The 21,623-nt window shown below is 45.3% G+C and overlaps 1 protein-coding gene across 10 annotated transcripts in view; it reads right to left on the bottom strand.

Annotated features, from left to right (window-relative positions):
• Window positions 1-21,623, bottom strand: part of CORO1C (coronin 1C) — a 67,046-nt gene continuing 45,423 nt past the window's right edge. For all 10 annotated transcript variants that reach the window (XM_084819887.1, XM_084819884.1, XM_084819880.1 and 7 more), the window contains 8 exons: window positions 12,026-12,155; window positions 9,479-9,660; window positions 8,851-8,970; window positions 7,735-7,839; window positions 4,124-4,269; window positions 2,183-2,240; window positions 1,829-2,074; window positions 1-927 (listed from right to left, as the gene is read on the bottom strand). In XM_084819887.1, coding sequence (XP_084676013.1) covers window positions 808-927; window positions 1,829-2,074; window positions 2,183-2,240; window positions 4,124-4,269; window positions 7,735-7,839; window positions 8,851-8,970; window positions 9,479-9,660; window positions 12,026-12,155 — 1,107 coding nt within the window. In that variant the 3' untranslated portion in view covers window positions 1-807. The remainder of the gene's footprint in view (window positions 928-1,828; window positions 2,075-2,182; window positions 2,241-4,123; window positions 4,270-7,734; window positions 7,840-8,850; window positions 8,971-9,478; window positions 9,661-12,025; window positions 12,156-21,623) is intronic.

Here is a 21,623-nt window from a genome sequence, read left to right as displayed (position 1 = left end):
TAATGGCAACACAGACTTCAATATGCAGCATTGGAAAAACACTCAATCCCTACGATAGTAAAAATTGGGGTGGGGGTGGTGAAGAGGGAACCAACGGAGATGAGGGGATCAGGATGCATTTGTAAGAAATCAGCGAGCTGAAACTATTTTCAGGTTGGGTCTTTCAGACATGGCAGTAGGACTCCCGCTTCAACTGTTCAAAGATAGAAAGGCTGTCACAAAACTCTTTTGTTCTCTGAATGGCACAAATACACATAGAGTGATGTTCCTTTAGATTAAAAACATAAAATACTGCAAAATGGTAAAGGGGGAGGGTTATTTTTGGATTTTGGCAACCTTAAAGTAAAAAAAAGAAGTATCTTTAAAAACCAATATTTTTGGTCCCAAATCCTAGGAAGTTCAATCGATTATCTTGGCTCCTCACTGGAGAGGCGGAATGACTGGCTTTGAAATCAATTAATAAATGAGTGGAAACCAGTTGAAACAGCAGCAGTTTTAAAATGGCCACACGGTCACTAAAACATCAGGAAACAGGATTTCTCACTAAAAAGGATTGGCTTCGAAACTTCTGCAGCTTCTGCTGGCACTCGTGAATTTAGGAGGAGAAAGCTCCAGCCGGCACAGCGCCCAAAGTGGCCATGTGCTGGTCCAGCGCTGGAAGATGGAAATGTCCTCCCAAACAGCAGTGCCTTCTTCCCCCAGCGGCTCACAGCTCGAGTTCTGCTTCCTTCCTTCCTTCCTTCCTTCCTTCCTTCCTTCTTTCTTTCCTTCTTTCCTTCCTTCCGCCCCCCCACCCCCGCTTGGCTCTCAGACTGCAATCTTCGCCATCTGCTGTTCTAACTTGGAAATGCGCTCGTCTTGATGGGTGATTATGTCTTTTAGAGATTTGAGCTCTTTCAAAATTTCATCCAATTTGGCTTCGTTTTGCTGGAAGAAAGAGAAAGGGAAAGCCATGAATAATGGAATAATAATGGGAAGCAGCTGTCCCACATTGTCACTTGTGCCCTCACCGAGCCAGTGCTGGGTCGCAAGGAATCTATCCAGCCTCGTCAGAAGGGGATGTGATTTCAGCATGGAACACAGGAGGTTAGCTCATACCACGGCAGACTATTGGCTCATTGAGCCCAGTAACGTCTACTCCAGTATTCCCCAACCTGGCACCCTCCAGTTGTATGGGACTACAGCTCCCAGCATCCCCCAGCCAGCATGTGCTGTGAGCTGGAGTCCAACACACCTGCAGGGTGCCTGGTTAGGAACATCAGAAGCTGCCTTACACTGATTCAGACCACTGGTCCATCTAAGCCCAGTATTGTCGATACTGACTGGCAGCAATGGCTCCCCAGGGTTTCAGGCAGCAGTTTTTCCAGCCCTACCTGGAGACCCCGGGGATTGAACCTGGGACCTTCTGCCTGCAAAGCAGGGGCTCTGCCACTGAGCTACGGCTGGGGAAGGCTGGTCTACTCTGGTGGGCGGGGTCTCTGGCCTGCTACCTGGTGCTTATAGAAGGAGCTCCCTAGTGGGTTGAACCCAAGACCTTCCCCTTGCCAAGTGTGTGTCTGCCACTGCACTATGATCTCCCCCCGTGCACAGAAGAGACAGGGAGCTGCTTTTGCCCAACAATCATGTTTGCTATAAGATGCGTGTCACCATATAAGGAACCCACAACTCTGAAACATGCATGACGCCGGGAAGACCAACAAGTGAGCAGAACGTGCAGCATTGGCCCACGATGGAATTCCTTCTCCACATATGAGCGGCCGTGCAGGTGGGAGAATGGGTGAATTTCAGAGCCCACACACCAAGGTCTAGTGACTTAAGTTTTGCTCACAGTGCTTGAGGTGTCCGCTGCTTTCTTTGGGGCACTGATGAGATCGCTTTTCTTGTTTGCAGCTGGCTTGTTGTCCAATATGTTCTTCTTGACCACCTTGAGATCCCTGTTTTTGCCTGGAATGTATCCATGCTTCAAGGAGATGAGAATGGGGTCAGCATTCTTTCCCTCAAACCACTCCTCGGCTTCCAGAGCCGCTTCTGGCCCAGCTGTATCTGGATACAGATCATCTTGGAAAAGGTCAGACTGCAAGGGGTGGCAAGGAAACACAATGACCAAATTGGTAAATGTGTCCTGCGGTGGAAATCCCTACATCATGTCGAATCGCATGCCTCAAGGGTTGCAAACACTCACCTTCCGAGGGACAGTCATGATAATGGGCTCACACTTTCGCTCATGAAGTTTGAAGAATCTTCAAATGGAAACAAAAACAAAAAGAACATGCTCACCTCAAAATTGAGACTTGGCTTAATCCCCCGCTCCCCGGCAGGCCTCAAAATGACTTAGGGCTTCTCTACACAAGGCTTTTATCCTGCGATCAAAATTGCTTACTCACAGAAGTTTGCACCTTTACATGATGTCGTCAACCTCATGTCCTGTGTTTTGTGACCATTTCCGCAGCTATATTTGCAACAGGGAAAATGCTCTATTTAAAAAATGGCGATTTGAATCTCTCTGGGTAATTACCAAGTTGCACTATAGCCACAGCTATACCACAGCACCATCCAGTGGCTGTGTAATTAAACATATAGAAATTGCAAATAAAGGAAATCCCCAGGGAAAAAAGAGGGAAGTACATGTAAAGGGCTGAGCTTAATCCCACAAACAACCTGGAAGCAGAAGCCTGGGTAAAGTTGCAGGATAAAAAGCCTGGTGTAGAGAAGGCTTTATTGTTAAGGAGCTTGGAGAGAAAGCCTTAACCAAAAGGACACAGTCAGAGGAGGCGGCTGGGCAGGATCTTCCTCCCCAAGGCATAACATGGAAACAAAGGCCTTTGTTGCATTACCTCTGCACACAAGCATTTCCCTAATGACAGATGAGTTATTGAAAATGTCAGCATGTGGGCCTAAGACAAAGGAAAAAGACCACTTCGGCCTGCCCTACATGACCTCAAGGACTGCTTTGCTTAACTCTCACACTGCACTCCATTTATCATTCTTCTACTATTGCCTCCCTTAAACATAGGGAGCATTCTTAAAAATCTTGCACAATATTTTCATGCATCACGAAACTGGCACAACTACAGACCCTGCCCCCTCTCAAATACTGAATCTCCCCGGGCCGAATTCACGATATGCAAAAGAATAAAAATAGAGTAAAGAGGTAGTGCCAGGGGTGGGTGGGTGGGTGGAGAGTCAGGGAGGAGGACTAGAGTGGTTTAAAGAGAAAACAAAAAGAGATGTATCAGTGGGGATATGAAATGCAAGACTGGGTGGGAAATAATAGAAAGCATGTGCTCATTATGACATACAATACCCAAATTAGGGTGGGGGCACTTGGTGAAACTGAAGTGCACTTTAAAAATGAACAAAAAAGGATATTTTCCACAAAGAGTATATAGTTGACAAGTGGAACAGGACCATAAAATACAGTATAAAAAAAAAAAGGGCAGGAGAGGGAGTAAGAGAGAGATAAATATCAGCAGTTCCGTAAGTCTTTGTCAGAGAAAGGATATTAAGAATAAGTAAGCAAATTACTGTTCTGATCCAGTAAAGTTACTCTTATGTCCAGTGTCGCCTTGAGACACTCAGATTCCTTTTCAAAATCTTATTATTCATTTGTTACATTTATAACCCCCCTTTCCTCCAAGGAGCCCAAACAGTGTACATGGTTCTCCTCCTCCCCATTTTATCCTCACGACAACCCTGAGAGGTAGGGTTAGGCTGTGAGTCAGTGACTGGCCCAGTGCCCCCCGGTGAGCTTCATGGCTGAGTGGGAACCAAAACCCAAACCTCCCCAGTCCCAGGCCAACACTCCACCACACTGGCTTTTCTTCCGTCCCTACATCATTTGGAACAGTTCAGCATGGTGATGGGGAATATCTGGTCTTCCAGATGGTGTTGGCCTGCAACTCCCATCAGCCCTACCCAACACAGCCAGTGGTGAGGAATGATGGGAGTTCGAGTCCAACAAAATGGCCACGTGTTCTCCATCCCCAGTTTAGATGGACTGGTCCAGCCCCAGCCCCCACATGGAATCCTGGGATGCCACCAGCACAGGTCCCACGACCACGCACCAGTTTGGGTGGTTTGGGGTTCCATGGAAGGCTCAGACACTCCCGGCCTCTCTCGTTACCTGGCAATCTCACACTTGTTCACATCCAAGCCCCTCTTCGGCATGAAGCCCATCCCTCGCTGCGGCTCTTTGCTGCTGAAGGTGTTGAGGTAGTGCACGTATGGGGACTCATCCGTGATCTCGAAGTAGCGAATGCTGCTATCGCCCTGGAGGACAGGAGGGGTGAGGGAGGCGAATGACGGCGCCACAGACATCCCGCTTGCTAAGCATGCCTGGGCGCTTCCTCATTCGGAGCGTGCCCATGCGCAGGCGCAGGGCAATGCGGGGTGGACAAAAACCACCCTGTCGTGCCGAGCTTTGGCTGATGGAGGCTGCTCTTCTGACGCTGGAAGGTCCCCTGGTGTATCGCAATGCATGTACTTTAGCAGTTCTCTTTTAGTGCCCGTTTGGAACGGCTGCATTTTGTTGTTTTTATGACTTTATTTCAAATCACCTTGTTAAGCACTCACCGAACGGAGGGGCATTCAGAAATGTACTAAACAAACAAGCAACACGAATTTGGATGAACCGATTTTCTGCGCTCTCTGAATCCACTCTTGCTCTCCTCTGCCACATTCACAAAATCCCCAACGTGAAATAAGTCCAACCACGAACCACCTTGCTGGATCGGGCCATGGGTCTAGCTAGCCCAGCATTCTGCTTCTTCCCACCGTGGCCAAACAGAGGCTTCCGGGCAGCCCACAGGCAGGGCACGAGGGCACGAGCCCAGCCAATCTGTTGACGCTGCTCGGCCACCGGCACCCAGCGGCAAACTGCCTGCGCATACTGCGGCCCCATGCCATCAGAACACCTTGGATGTGTCTAATCCCCTTTGAAAGCCATCTCAAGTCAGTGGCCATCACCAACCACACTTGTGGCACCTAACTTAATTAGATGCTGTATGAATCAGCCCTTTCTTTTGCCTGCCCTGAATCTACTGCCCAGCTTCATTAGATGACCCACAGATCTAGTATTAGGAGAGAGGGAGAAAAACTTCACTCTATCCATCAAAACCCACAAGTTAGCTGCAGCCCTTGAGCTCCTTCATATAGTCCCAACCCAGTTTCCAAGCAGGAAGGGCAGCCATCACGTTCTCCTACTGGGAGTTTGACCTTTAACAGGTATCCCATAAAAAGGACCGAAGCATCAAGAAACACAGCCCCTGCGGGGTGACAGCACGTTTCATGGGTCATTTCCCCTGACCAAAGTACTTCCATTGATCAGCCCAACAGGCCTTTGTCTAGAACAGATCCAAAGCATTACAGCACGCAGCCAGGCCAGATTATTTGGGTGGTGCCCTGCGGGGGTAGTCAAAGTGATGTGGGAAGTAATCCAGCCCCACACCCATTGAAAAGAAATAAATAAAAAAGGGTTATTCACAAACAGTGTGTGAATCTTAGCAGTGACACTGTTGTTTTTAAAATACCCAAATCACGGACTGAGAGAGAGCCAGAAAACCATCTTGAATTCCTGGGTGCTAGCAGCATTTCTTTCACGGCCCAGGCAGCCACAGTCCTGGCATGTTTCTAGCTATGGATTTAGGCCATTCAGTGTCGGAACACCAGCATTTCCTGCATCAAGAGCAGCCGGGCAAACAGCCTCCACAGCAGCACAAACCCACTAGAAGTTTCTCCTGTGCAAGCTCCCCCCCCCCCCCCCCCGGAGCTGAACATAGGCATGTTAGGGGATAAACACGGGAACCCCAGATCAGTTTTAATTGCTTATTCTGCCCCATCTGGTATGAAAGTCTCATCTTTCATTTGCTTCCATCCTTAGAAACTTTAAAAAAAAGAATCCAAAGACACTGTATTACTCAGCTATTATTTCCATAAGCCCATGTTGCGGACAACAAAATCAACTCAAAGAAAGGAAGAAAAACATGGCCGATTGTTGGGTTCTCTGATCTTTAATAGGTTCCATGTTAACCTATAATTTTAATACTCCTTTTATATGTAAATGTAGCCTTTTATCAGGAGGCTACGGAATGAGCTGCAGGTCTGGCAGCTCCTGCGACTGGGAAACCTTGGCTTCGCCATGCTGTGTTGTTCAGCTTACACATTACTAAGTATCAGGCACTCATGGCATTTTGGCTACCGTTCACATGTAAAGTGAGGGAGACAGAGGAGAGGAGGACTGGAGGCTGGCAAAGGGAGCAACTGTGGGTGTGGTGCTGGGCAGACTTGGATGAACCATCACTCTGGAGAGGAGGAATCAGCTGCTACTTAGGTGTTGTCATTACTAAATCGCTAGTCTGGAATGGTCCCCTCTTTCAATACTCATTTGCAACTCTGACCAACATCAGGTAGCTAAATTCTGCCTCTTTTCCATCCCACTTGAAAGCAAACTTTAAAAGGCAACTTAAAAACATTTGCCCTGCTTAAACATATTATTTTTGGTTTTAACAGCTCTATTATTTATATAGATTACATGTTATTCATCTAATAGTGAACATAATATGAACTGCATGCAACCACTAAGAAAAAAAGTAACAATATACATAACACATACTAAAAAATTAAAATGAATCTAAATAACTATCATATAAAATATTACAATATTGTTATTTCGGGAGGCCTTCCTTGCATGACCAGTCGCTGTTATTACTTTCGACCTTATTGGAATTTGTCTTTTAAAAAAAAATGTTTTAACTGTTTTAACCTGGTATTTTATTATTTTATCTTCGTTGTTCACCACTCTGAAATCTTCTAATGTAGAGCAGTATATAAATATTGTAAATAAATAAATACAATATGGGAAAACCCTTAATATCAAAATTGTATCTTGATTTCATAAAATAAATGAAAGGAGATGAGCTAATATTACATTTCCCATTTTTTTGTTTGCCGTCGCTCAGTCTTAGAACCTCTGTTAGTTCTGGCAGTTCTGCAATTTTCCAAACTTTCATGACCCATTCTGTAAGCATAACACTGTGTTGGATTACAGTGGTCTAAATGTGGACTTTGGAGTCCCTTCTTCAGGTTCCATCACCATCTGAGGAAGACAGGTCAGGTGCCCTGAGATGGGGCCTTTTTGATGGTGGTGCCTTGGCTTTGGAATTCCCTCCCCAGAGACACTCACCTGGTGCTATCTGTTTGGTGCCAGGTGAAGAGCTTTTGTTTTGCCCAGGCATTTTAGATGTTCTGATATTGTTTCATCTTGTCAATATGGGGGTTTTGAACAGTTTTAACGTCTTCCAGTATTGTTAACATTCTGTTACATTCTATTGTTTTGTTGTGCTAAACGTGTTGTTGGTTCTAATTGTTAGCTACTCTAGGAGTCTTTTTCAAACTGAAGAACAAGGTATAAATATTTGTAAACAAATAAATGAATATGTATTTAAATTTCTATAATCATCCTGAGAATCTTGCAAACAGATGATTTGAAAAACTATTTCAAGTAGAAGTGGATTAATTTCTGTATTCTCTTGCTGCATTTATCATGAATAACTTATGATATGAACCTCTAAATTCTCTATTTTCTGGGGTGGAAGGGAAGGGCACATTTGTTTTGTTTTCTTAACACCCCTGGAAACAAAGAGAAGGAACACTGGCCATAGCAAGTTTTGCAGGCAGCGTTTTCATGGTGTGCCCTGGCATGAAATGATTCCAGTCAGCACTGCAGCAGCTCCCTACCTTTCCACATAAGTAAATGATGTTGGTGTCTGGGTCGTAGAAGGGCAGCAACACACCATTGCTGGTGTCCATTTCATGGAGGGCGATGGGCTCTTCCATATTTTTCTGCAAAGACAAAACAACATCTTATATTTTAAAGAGATGGATACTGTGACTCAGCTAATCTAAAATGCCCTGCCTGCTCTGCTGAAGAAAGGGAAGATTCTTCTCTCAAACCAGACAAAATTGCCCAACTGCTTATCTTCTAAAGCAAGACAATGGGGGGAAAAAAGCGTACTGAATACATCCAAAAATTCCTTCCAAAAGAATGTATGCAGTCAAAGGCCAAGATTCAAGGGAAACACTGCAGTGCCGTGTTTGAAGCAATAGCCTACCCAGTCCTGGAGACTCAATACATTCAACAGGTTATTAAGAACAAGGTTTTGTTTTATTAAATAACCCATATTTGCTGAATGCCGACCATGAAATACACACCCCTATAGAAAAATATTTTGCTGCCTACAAAATAGGCTTGGGCTACGACTGTGTCCAGACTCTGGAGAAGGGAGGTCCAGAAACATAGGGAACCTAATAAAAATGTATCTCTATGTGTTCTTAATACTTCACAGAATTTGTTCAGGATCATGATGAGACACATTGAAGCAAGCAACCTCCAAGACTGGAAACAGACAAAAATGTTTAAGGGAGCTGAAAATAGTTTGAAAAGGTATTGCTTTCCATAGCATACAAATATTTATTTTTGTCCCTCCGGTCAAACCGGTTTTGCAGGTTTTTGAGACAATACAAAAGCCTGCCAAACCTGTATAGAGAGGTATTAAAGTTGGATGAGCGTACACGCCACGAGCAGCGGCCCCTGTTCCAAAATGGCCTTCAGTTCTCTGAAGAATGATTCTCTGTCTGCAGCCTGAAGTGCTCAGGGTCCAGGCTATGAAGGGCAGCTATGGAGGATTTCGTACTAAATAAACCTGAAGTATGAAGAGTTCATTTCCTGAGGAAGCATCAAGAAATGGACAGGACCGAAGAGTAAAAAGACATGTTTTTGGGATGGCTTCCCATCCACCACCACAGAGCTCTTCGACAATGGCAAATGCACACAGTGGGAGCACAAGCACTTACAGGATTCCAGAGTGCAAGCTGCCTTTCACTCATGCGGCTAAAGCCAGTGGTGAAGACATTCCCGTCAGAGAGGAAGATGGCCCTCATTGGTCGTGCTCCCTCATGTGCTTTCTCTTTCTCCTGGGGGAGAGGAAAGGGAGTAAGAAATAGTCTGTCAAACTCCAGCTGTCAAACGTAGTAAAAGCTTCCCAGATGTTGCAGAACAAGCCATGAGGTCCTTTTTTAGGCAGCAAACCATGATGCATAGTGCCCAACTCTACATGCACATTGAGGAACTTGCCCACAGCCTTGTCATAAGACTCCTACACCCAGCCCACATGTGTGGCTACGGCAGACAAACCTTGGACAAATGAGTATTATATGCAGTATAGAACATAAAATCTAGGCCCCAAACCTTGATGAAATCACAACTGACATGCAACTGCTCTGAGTTTTCTTTGAAGAAGAAAAGAGGGGTATAATATAAAATGAAATTTTAAAACACAGCTATGTGTCACAGCTTTCTGGTATGCAATGAACGTGGCTTTTAAGAGAAAAAAGGAGCAGCAGAACCTCTTTGGCAAAGACTTTCACAGAAGCACCAGCTGCAAAGAGATCCCATTGATTCTGTGGTGCAGCAAATACTCACAGCAACGATTTCTTGTTTCCTGGGGTCAATCACTCGAACTTTCTTGTCTTTAGAAGCTGTGCAGATGAGGCTGCCATTCCAGTTCCAGCTCACGTTGTAAATCATGTCCTGATGCATGTCATCCAGGTTGATGAGGGGTTCACCTGTCCCCACATTCCAGATGATGATGGCATTGTCACAACCTGAAGGAGAATACACTTGGCTTCCTGTGTTTACAGTAAATGTCCACCTGCTAATATCTTTTGCTTGCCTACAACATCAAAACGCCTCCTTCCAGCCCTCTCTAGATGGACAGCAGATAATGGAATACAGAACTTTCTAACAACCAGAAACAAGAGAAAGCAGGAGGACATGATGGGACTCTTTTTCCCTGGAGGCTTGTCTGCCAGTCCCCCACCTCACCCCCCTGTTCAGATGCCAAATGAAAACATGTGCTTTTTGTCATCAGCAATTGAATCATGTTCTCTCTTTTTATGTAGTTTAGGCTGTCTTCAGTTGTGCTGTTTTATGTCTGCTGTGCCGTTGTTGTTTTCTTATTTTGATTGTTATTTCATAGCTTTTGTTTTAATCTTTTGATTGTTAGCTGTGTTGGGGGTGACATCTGTGGGCATAAAGGAGTATAGTTTAATAACGCCCTAAACAGTTTGGGACCAGGTCTTTTGAAGGACCACCCTTACCCATAGCTGCCCAGGCCTTAAAATCACCATCTGAAACCCTACTTGCAGGCCTAATGTCAAGATCCATTAGGCAGTTGAGACAGGGACTTTTCAGTAACGGCCCCATATCTGTGGAACTCTCCTGGAAAAGATGTATGTATGGCTCCATCTTTGTTAGTTTTTTAAACAAACCTTAAGAATGTATTCGTTTCAAACTGTGTTCTGTTAAAAGTGCTGAATTTAAAACTGCTTAAAACTGCTATGGTTTTTAGGTTTTGTAACTGGTTTGTTTTATTTGTGTTTTAAACACAGCTTTATGGTTTTAGTCATCTTTTGTAAGCCACATTGGATGGGTTCTGCTCTGAAAGGTGGCATAAACACAATAAATAAAAATGCAGTAGCTTATGAATCTGTTTGAGACACAGAAGTAGTAAAAATGGCACCGTTTACTACAGGGGTGGCCAACTTGTGGCCATCCAGATGTTTTGGTCTACAACTCTCAACACTCCTCACCACTGGCTATGCTGGCTAGGGATGATGGGAATTACAGGCCAAAACATCTGGAGGGCTACAAGTTGCCCACCCCTGCTTTACTGTGCCAATGTATATTAGTATAGAAGCATGCAAGTGTTCAGGTTTTAAAGAATTATTTCATCAAGCAAAGCTGTTACTAGCTTGCATAATCTAAAGCCAACCTAAATGGAGCAATAAAGAACACCATCATGACAATAATGAAGTGGACAGGCACAGCCTAATAAACTAGAACGTTAATGGGTTCTTCACACAGAAAGCTAATGAAGGAATTATTACTGTCTCCAATATCTTTGCTCTTGCATATTTTGTTCAACCTGGGCACTTGTGTGTTTAGGAAAATTTCCCTCCTACAAATCTACTACTGATATTTAATAGTGAAAGCTTGGAACAGAACTGGGGCAGTGGGGGGATCACTGTGCCTTCTGACAGGTGCTAGTTTAGGATATAAGAATAAAAAAGGAAGATTTTAAAAGCGTAAGTAGCTTTAGGAGAACTTAATGAAGATTAGAAGCTTATTAGGGGATAAAAGGAGCATAAATGAATGAGCAGAGTACCGAAGGAAAAGAGAGACAACTGAAAAGGCATGTAAATTTTCCAAGGAGAGATTCCCAATTGGTTGCTCAGACACATTACACAGAAACACAAGGCACAACCCTCAAGAAACTGAACCTCGCACACCTTCTGTGCAATTTAACTGGTTACATGACGTCACCACTTTCCAGAGCTGTGCATATTCAGGCACATTTCTGGTAGTGGCAATAATATTTAGAATCCTACAGCACTTTTCAGCAGTCAAAATGCATCACAATTATCTACACGCGGGGGGGGGGGGGGAGAGACTGCCTAAGGCCTCCAAGTGGTTCACAGCTGAGGCAAGATTTGAATCCAGCTCACTCTTAGCCAATACAACAGGGGTGGGCAACTTATGGCCCTCCAGATGTTTTAGCCTCCAACTCCCATCATCCTTCACCGTTGACTACGCTGGCTAGGGCTGATGGGAGTTGTAGGCCAAAACATCGGGAGGGCCACAAGCTGCCCACCCCTGCAATCCACTATTGCCAATCAGAGACACTTTTATTCTGTTCTCTGTTACCCGGTTGTCTTCCTCTTACATATTTACTTGAAAAGCGACTTATTACTTGGCACTAGAAAAATGACCAAGTATATCAAAAGACGAGCAAATAGTTTTTTTGCAGTGCATTTTCTCAACTCATGATGGTGCCATTTGAGACCTTTTGTGATCGCAGGAATGTTTCCATTTCTGACTGCTTTGTAGGAGTTTTGGCTCTTCAAGAAGCAAAGGCCAAAGAACTGGGACTAGTGAATGGAGCCCATTCCCCAGGGGTCCATGGCCTACCTGCACTTAGCAGCACGTTGCGCGCAGTGGGGTGCCAGGCCACGATGCCCACCCTTTTAGAGTGGCCTTCTAGGATGACCACTGGCTCTGTCAGGGAGAGCGTGAGCCCATTCTCTGGGATCTGCCAGACCTGCAAAGAGTCGGGGGGAAATCAACACACAGGTTACTGAGATACTGCTGTCCATGTCCAAATGCTGGACAAGTCACACATTCGTTTTGATAATCCTGTTGGAGCTTTGCCAAGGTGACATGCCAATGAAGTGGGTGATGGTTACGTCTCCTTGCTGACTGCTTGAGTAGCCATCTGCCTCTCACCCGCTACACACAGCCCCATTTCATCCTGAACAATCTAGCAGCAAACAGCTCAGGCATGCAATTAAGGGCTCTTTATTGTATACTAAATGTCAACATCCCAGTGATGTGCTCCCTGTGAAACATCTCAACAGCATGACACAAAGTCAGCCAAACCTCTCCAAAAACAGCCATTTTCTGCTTGCTGGCCTGTGACAGGAAAGCACATCTAATTTTTGCACTGTGCGATGAACAGGGAATTTTCTCCTATTACACACATAATTGCAACTGGTCTGTTGCTCATCAAACCTCATCCTACACAGGGTCTGCAGAACTTGTGACCTGCCGAACTGACTGCCATGCATAAAACACCCTGTTTTTGCTGCCTGCCTAGCTCTGTGCTCACAGTAGGGGTGCCAAACACCTGCCAGGCCATAACACAAGCAGGTGGCCACGTCCAGCTTGGGAGCAGCTCAAGGTGTGCAAGACTGTCACACACTGAGTACCCATGTTAGGGTTTTCTTTCTTAGCTGAAGAGGGTGTGGCTGCAATGCTTGAAGACAAGAGAGCCCTTAATGATTTGGTCAAATGCAAGATCTCATTTGTTTGTTTGTTTTATCTCCGGTGGCATTCGGTGCTTCCGGAGGCAGAAGGCATCAGCAAGGGCAGCATGCACCCGGTAAGGACTACAGAAAGCCTCAATCCCCCCCCCCCCCATTCACCACCCCAGGATCTATGCATTCCCTTATATTCCCATTGGCCTAGATAACAAACCTTCAGCCCCACCCCCATTACAGGCACACACCAAACAGTCTTTTAATCCCAGTATCAGGTTTATGGCATTTTCAAGGAGAGCTAGGCTAGAAAGGAGGTATCTCCTGTGAACCTTCTGCATGAGTCATCAGTGGCCAATCATAGCTTCTGAACCAGAGCTGACTTATATTGGCGGGAGGGGGGTCAAGTGCAGGCGGAAGCATAATTATCCACCAGCAGATGGCAGCAAAGTGACGACATGCTTCTATGCTGTCCGTCCTCCTATTGTCTGCTTCTGGTGAAGGAATATCACAGGCGCTGGCAATTCACCTGCAAAAGCAACCCGACATTACCTCATGAAGTCTGGTCATTAGAGGCAATGCATGTTAACACCCATCTCCACTTCTCTCCTCTTGAGAGACCATGCCCACTGAAAAGTTTGAGGCAACGTTCAAAGCTAAGGAGGTCATTTGAGAATAACCCCCAATGGTCCCACTTCAAATAGGCTTACTTTGCCCAGTAAAGTCCACTAAGCAACCATCTTATAAGGAGCAGGGCTAGGGAAAGTCACAGGTGATTCTGGTCATTCAGGCAGCTAGAAATTTGACAGCTTCCCCCAACTTAAAATTATTTAAAATGTCACCACACTATGACATGCAAGGGGTTTTTTTTGTAAAAAACAAAACAAAACTATGTGTGCTCCATGTTTCTTGCTTGTGGTGAATCTTGTGACTGCTTCAGTTTCCAGAGGGATAGCCATGTTAGTCTGCTGCAGCAAACCAAACAGCAAAAAGTCTTCTCACACATTGAAGACTAACAGGTTTATAATGGCATAAGCTTTTGCGGACTAAAGTCCACTTCATCGGATGCATGATGGTTTCAGTGTTTGCAATTGCAATTCCCTGGAAAATCTAAAACAAAAGAATGGGGTCGAGCAAGAGTTAGAGAAGTGTAGTAATGTCACACCATCATCATGAGGCAAGACTACCACGGAACAACGTTAATCACATCCAAAATGAGCCAGAAATGATTGTGGGGACCAGCCCTAATTCTGTGAATTAGGGCACTGGTAACAAGTGAGCATTGGCCCAGGTTCCAGTCAGCAAACAGGTGCATAACCTAGCATACAAAAAAATAAATAAAAATGAATGGCAAGCACCATCAGTGGACAACAAGCATCATCTCATGCACTACCACTCTCTGCAGAGAGCACAGAGCAGGCCATGGCAGACATAGCAATGCCCCGACTTCTTAAAAGCCTCCAGCATGCCTACCTACATCAATGATATCTAAGCTCAACCCCAATGCAACAGAATCCAGTATCTAATTCCTAGTGCAAAGCTACAGGCTCCTATTCATAAGTCACCATTTCCAGAGCTGTCCTGTTAACTTTCTATGCTGGAGTAATAGAGCCCAAAGCACCAACTTAGACCTTCTTGCAGTCAGGGAGCTATAAACAATTGCCAGCGGATTAAATGCAGGCACCCACACAGCTCTGGAGCAGGTACAGGCCCTTCATGAAAAACAAAGCCCTCCCGTGTACTTCTGCACCAGTCATTCTATATAAAAAACATCCCCGCCCCGCCACCCTCCCAGTGCCTTACAGTTTTATCAACACAAGACTGACTACATTAAGGCAGCCATGCGGCCTGCAACAAAAGGACAAACTTCAAGCCTTTAACATGAACAGAGCTGTTTAATTGGACTGGAGCTAATGAGTGAGTGAGAGAGAAAGGGGGGAAAGAGAGCACAATACAAGAAGACTTTTCCAGGTAATGGGGTGTGTGCATCCACACACACTGAGGATCATGAAGGAGTAGCACAAAGATCAGACAAGGGAATAGCAGTGGGAGCCTTCACACGCAGAGGACAAGGCAGGCCTGGAGAATGTCTATGGAGGATAGGAGACTATGTAAAATTGTTTGTGCTCCAAGTATGGCCTGAGGAGCGGCGGTGTATATTTAACCTTTGTAAACCACCCAGAGAGTTTTGGCTATGGGGCAGTATAGAAATGAAATAAGTAAGTAAGTAAATGAATGAATGAATGAATGAAATGGCCCAGAGACGCCCTTTATTCCCTTGGAAGGCTTAGCCTACAGACCTCTCTAACTGCTGCACTACAGTAAACTCATCCTGGTTGTAACTCTCTTATCTGCCCCAGAAGTCTCCAGCACTGGGCAGTGCCACCAGTGGGAAGGGCCACCGACTTCAAAACTATCCAGCTTTGGTGCCAAAAAAAAGGTCAAATTGCAGACCAAGCTCCTCCTCTTCCCCCCCCCCACAGGACACCAGCAAGCTGCATGATGACAGAGCTTATCTAGCACCAGTATGAACTTCTTTGATGGACACATTCTGAGGGTTTGGCTCAGAGAGCCTCACGAATATATTCAAGGAGAACAGGCATTGCTGTTCTGCTGACTGGCGAAAGAATGACAAGAATAAAGATTGCATAAGAGGTAAATGCCCATGCAATTATTTCACTCCAGGTACATGCACTGAGAACACATGCATAAGCTTGTATGCTTAACACACCAAAAAGAGTCAAGCATTCATGTAATCGGTCAAACATCTCTACTTTATGCAAAATAAGGGTGCTATAACATAACTTATCTCCACTAGCCTTACTTTTGTAAGATGGAAAGCACCTTGGGCCAACTCTCAAAGTCCTCTGCCCACAGAAAAGTTCCTTGATTTGAGGGATGTTCAAAATCTGGGTACCAAGAATTTACAGAACCCCAAAGATATTCATTCCAAGAAGCATGACTCTGCCATGGGTTTCTACTGATAGGATGTTGGAGTTAGACAGGTTTTCCTAGGCTCACCTCCCCCCAATTTTGTTTCGGTTTCTGCTGTGGCGCCCGACTCAATCTACAGTGAGTCAGGCCAGTTTGTGGATGTTCCTGTAATTTTGTGCATTTGGGGGGGGTTCTACAATTTACACACATTTCGGAGCAATGTGTGCAAATTACAACCGAATTTGTGCAGATTATTTATTTATTTTTATTTTATTATTAAATTTATTAATCGCCCATCTGGCTGGTCACCCAGCCACTCTGGGCGATGTACAACATACAATAAAAACAGTTTAAAACAATAAAGTTCTACAATAAAAACATTTTCTAAAATACCCTAACCCACCCCATGGTTGAATATTATGGTTGAATATGTGCGATTTTGCAGAAATTCAGACGCAAATTGCTCAGAAATTTGCACAAATAGCAGAACCCCCCGCCCCAGTGCAAAAAAGTTCCTGGAGCTCAAGGAACAGCCCGCGCTCAACTCGCAGATGCAAAGCGATTCACACATGCCAAGGAACTCTGTCACTCCAAAAAAGAACTGGATTTCCCAGCAACGGACATCCCTAATTGACAGCAGTCCCATTCTGTTCCAGTTCTTGAATATTTCAGATGAGCAACAAAGAAATGTTGTAAATTATTGCCTATTTTCCCTCAAAGCCACCCCCGGTCACTTTTGACCAAACAAGTGACATAATCCATGTTTGCTCTCCCTGACCGGTGTTACAACAAAAATCTGGACATGAGCCCAATCTGTACTTGCGTTCAGACGCCAGTTTCGCTGGGAGAAGCATTTCCCTGGGGAGTGCAGAAGGTACAACTTGCTACTGGTGTGAAAGCCAAAGCTTGAGTTCTAGCCAGGGAGAGGAACATGCAAAAAAAGCGACTCAGGAAAAAAAAATCAAGCTACAGATGACAGATGCTGAAAGCAGGTAAGAGACCTGAGGATGGGGGGATCTTGACAAAGAGCATTGGCTGATGCACACAACCCTCTGGAGATTAGAGAAACAGCAGCCCTAATTACTTTATTAAACAGTGCCCCCCAAAAGTCCAACTTTGCTCCTCACTGAGCCAGCCAATTCACTCCTTAACAGGGCAATGCATCACCTTTCTTCTCTGCAAGATGAAATCAGAGAGGAAGGAAGCAAATGATGGAGGCTGTAGCATGCATGCAGGGGTTGATCTGCTAAATGATACTAGCTGGGAATGATGGGAGTTACAGCCCAACACATCTGGAAGGCACCAGATTGAGGAAGGCCAATACAGAGTGATATAAGAGGGTAAAACCAGGAGGCAGCTGTTTTCATCCAAGACATCACTTCAGTATTTTCCACTATTTCTTTCCTAAATCAACATATCTGATGAGTGTTCACAAGGAACGGGGAGAAGCACCAACATCTGGCACAACAGCCTCTAAAAAAGACAAAGGCAGCCACATGGGGAGAAGCATTCCAACTGTTAATTTCTACAAAGACAAGTTCCAAAGCTGAAGAGAAGCTGCATCCTCTGATCTTGGAGTCTGGTCCCTAAGTCCAACGGTGTAGGAAAAGGGCTGCAGTTAATTGAGCGCCAAGGGAAGTGCTCTCTGCACATGCACAATGCAGGCCTGAGCTATGGTGAGTCCAGCCTCAGAACTCAGCCCTGTTTAAACAGTCCCCACCCCCACCCCCGGCGCTGCTTCTTTCACCTCTCTCCTGGCTTTCCCATTATCTCAAGAGTGTGCACCAAGTTTTGTTCCAGAGCCCACAATGAGTTTACCAGCTTAAGGATACACCTCCACAGTGGGGCTTGGTCAAAACGGAAAATAATTTCCAGTCTCGTGGGGAGGTTGCTCTCTTTTCTACTCCAACCAAGTCTTATACTATGCCTATCCATCACCTTGACATCCATGCACCAGGATGAAACTGTGGGCCATCAAGGACTTGCTTGGAACACCAGCATCATCAGCATCAAGTGTCTGCCTGGAACGTCAAGGGCTTGCTGAGCAACCCATGGCCAACAGCATCATTGACTTCTTTGCCAATCCAACCTTTGGCTTTTTGTAGGGCTGTGATGTCCAAGCAAAGCAGCAATTCACCTTCTTCGAAACACAGACAGACAGACTCGGGCTGAAATTAATTCCTCCCGTTTGAGGAGAGCCACTTGGCATCCTCTACAAAACCCTAATACAATCCGATGTTCTTCAGCCGAATAAGACGAAACCTGCAGTACATTACCGTCACTCAAAAGGTTCTGAAGAATCCACATTTTTAAGCAGTTCCTCATTTGCTGGCATGAGAAAACCATTCTTCAAAGTGAGCATCCGGACTGGGAGGCCACATGGCAGCACTTTAGAGCAGGCCTCTCTCTGGAAGTTAAGCAAGAAAGAAGCCAACGGGGTGGACTGCTCACCTCTGCCTCGCAAAAATATAAGAAGGGCTTTGTGCATTTATTAAAAATCTGCAAGTCTCTCTCCCAGCCTTCCTCAATGTGGCACCCTCCAGATGTTTTGGACTTCAATTCCCATCAACCCCCATCAGCATAGTCAGGAATGCTGGGAGCTATAGTCCCGAACAGCTGGAGGGCACCAGGTTGGGGAAGGCTGATCTACTCTCTTTAAAAAAATTCAACACCACACACCCCTTAAAAACAAACAGCAGCATAGTCCAGCAAATGGCCTGGGAACACTGCCGAAGGCAAGCAGGCATGGACTTGATTATAAACCTGGATGAGAGGATACTAGGAGCCCCATATAAGAGCAGGATATAAGTAGAACTATGTCCAAAACCAGTTACCACCAGCATATTTAGGAGGGCCTTTTAAAATAAAAATGCTTTGCCCTGGCAAAGCAGAGAGACCTGGAGAATGTCTCAGGATAATGAATTCCTTAGGGTGGGTGCCACAACAAAGAAAGCCCCTGCACCTTCAAGAGTGCTCACCTCTGGGGACAAGGGCACAGCAGAGTATGGCCTTACCCACTGACTACTCCTAGTTGTGCATCTTTCACAGGCAGTTCTGAGTTGCTGTTCGAAAAATTGACAAGCAGCTTGAAGGGGGCAATTGAGAGCAGAAGAGCAGCAGGGGAAAGGGACGGCTTCAGCCTCTCTTAGTGCTGTTTTTCAGCTCAAGATGACCTTCCCCATCTGCATTACTTCCTATCGGGTCCACTGGTCCCCCCTTGACAAAGTGAAAGAGGAACATTTTGAGCACATAGTTAGGTAGCTGTTCCCCCCATGATACTCTTGCACTCTTAACTGCAGCCTCCAAGGCTGCTTCCCAGTTAAAAACACATCAGGGGAATAAAACTCACAGCTGTATGCAACATACAGTTTAGCCTGGAGGGAATAGAAAGGGGCACGTGCTAAATGCGCTAGGCTTGAAAGGAGGGCTCACTGCTCTTTTCCCTCCCACAGCCTGATGAGCCTGGCTTGCTCCCACCTCAGCAAACCATCGAACAGACGTCCTAACCAGGAAGTGGCTAGTCTGCCCACCTCACCTTAGCACCCCCCACCTGTCAGCTTCAAGCGGGCTGTCCACTTAAGAAGAAATCTGAAAAACTCACTTGAACATTCATTCAGCATCTTACTTGGTTAAAAATAATTTAGCTCAAATAATGTAACCAAATAAAAATTATTTGGTTAAAAATCAACTTTTTAATGTAAAAAATGCTCTTAGAAGGGGTGGGCAGAAGTGACATCATATGGACCAACCAATCAGAGCTCAGCACTGCCAATTTCTGCTGCCAACAGGAAAAACTGGTTTCTCCTGGGGTCAATCACAGAAAAAAAGGGCTGTACCTGTATACAAAATAGAAGAGATGCACTTTCCTAACTCGTTGCTCAGGTTATGTACATCATCTGTATGCAGTCTCAGTCACTCTACACCCCTGGACAGCAACTAGTTTTATTGGAGGGCTTCCCTGAGGCAGTGGTGGACCCAGTTCTCTCCAAAGCGAGGAGACCACAAGCCACAGGGCCACAGCCACCACTACCTCCCACATTTCCTCTTTCCTCTGACCTGGCAAACATGTGTGTGTGTGTGTGTGTGTGTGCACGTGTGCACACATGATACCCATCTGGGGGGAAGACATGGAGCTGCCAATTTGTGATTCCTACTTTAGACACTTTTTCCTAAACTCATCAGAACATCAGTCATCACTACAATTGCTCTGTGATTCAGCTCTGCAGATCTTTGTTCAAAAGTCACCCGTTCCAATGCCACGCAAGTTTCTCCATGCAGTTTGGATTGAAGGCAAAGATATCTCTCTGTCAAGAAGCCCAAGTTAAGCTCTGCCAAACCTCCTGGTGTTTATGTTTCAGATGGCATTCATTCCATTTCACGTGCCGGCTGAATTATGGTTTCTTATAGAACATTCCAGCATCCTTTAGCGCACCAGTTTAGTGGTGAACTCTGAAAACCCAAATGTGTGTTTTTGTTTTTGTTTTAATAAAGTGGGAATACAGTACATTTTGTTAATGTTTTCATGTCTTCCCAAGACTGAGATCACAAGGGATGGTGTGGGATAAGGCCCCATGGGACAGAAAAGAAATCCAAAAGTCATGATGGATTGACTGATGCAACACACAGGAATGAACTTATTTGACCTGATACAAAATAGACTTTGACACTACGAAACACACAAAAGTACCTCAGGGCACAATCCTATTGACTGCGCCCTCGATGATCATAAGCCCCTGAACGCGTAGGCTTCCATCATCCAAGAAGGGCAGGAGGAGCAGCAGAAGCGATCTTCGCACCCTCCCCGCACCGCCCTGCACTTTTCACTAGACGCTTCAGAAGGGCTTCACCCCTCCCCCATCTAGCAATGGCGTTTCAGAAGGGGAAGGAAGGAGGCTGGCAGAGGCTCAGGATAACTCTATCCTGGCCTCTCCAGTCTCCTCCCCTCCCCACCCACCAAAATACCCCCTTTCCCCCCTCTCCAAGGTTGAGTTCCCAACCTCAGAGGCCAGTTGGTACGGTTCTTTCCTCCATCTCGGAGCGGGGACTCTTAACAATCTTATGGCCCCTCAGACACTGTCTAAGGGCCATAGGACTGCACCCTTAGGGACAATTTCCTATATTATATTTTTGAGGTACACACAGGACTCAAATCAGGCCAACCAAACAAGTTCATCTGTTATTGGTCACTCGCACTGTCACAGTGAAAAATGCAAGCCACAGTCCAAGAACATTTATGGAGTAACATTGAAAACCCTTTAGAAGTTGGCTGATAGTCTTGCACACTTTGTGCGAGAAACAAGCATTAATGAAGCCATGATCTTCAACAGCCTTAGGTCATCTAGGAGCACAAGCCACTTAGAGCCCAAGCATTATTACTAACAGGGGACATGTGCCCTGCTTCTACAGATGATGCACATAATGCCTTTTAAGTTGGAATGTGAGAATTCTGTGAGTTAAGGCAAGATACACAGCAGAAGAAAGACATTTAAAATTAAAACGCACCTATCTTGTCAGCATGGCTTTCATTCAATTTATAGACACAGGAAATAAAATAGCATATTTAGATTGTGTGAAGTTTAGATTGTTGTGAAGTCAAACTTTCTCTCCAGTGTAAGAGTTACTCACTCCAGGTATGCAATAAGCACAGAGTATATAGAGCATGCTGTAATAATGCAAGCAATACTTTGTCGTTCAGCATACCATAAATTGGGACATAGTGGTGATGGGGGGGTTATTTTAAGGCAGAAAAAATTTCTAGCTGCCACTTAAAACTCACTGCAGCACTACTTACTGCTTTTCAAGTGAAGAAACAACTTTCT

The sequence above is a fragment of the Heloderma suspectum genome, chromosome 13, assembly GCF_057233095.1.
Source record: "Heloderma suspectum isolate Gila_16-S chromosome 13, 16-S_ref, whole genome shotgun sequence".
In the NCBI taxonomy this organism is placed as follows: domain Eukaryota; kingdom Metazoa; phylum Chordata; class Lepidosauria; order Squamata; family Helodermatidae; genus Heloderma; species Heloderma suspectum.
This window is presented reverse-complemented; position numbering and strand designations above follow the sequence as displayed.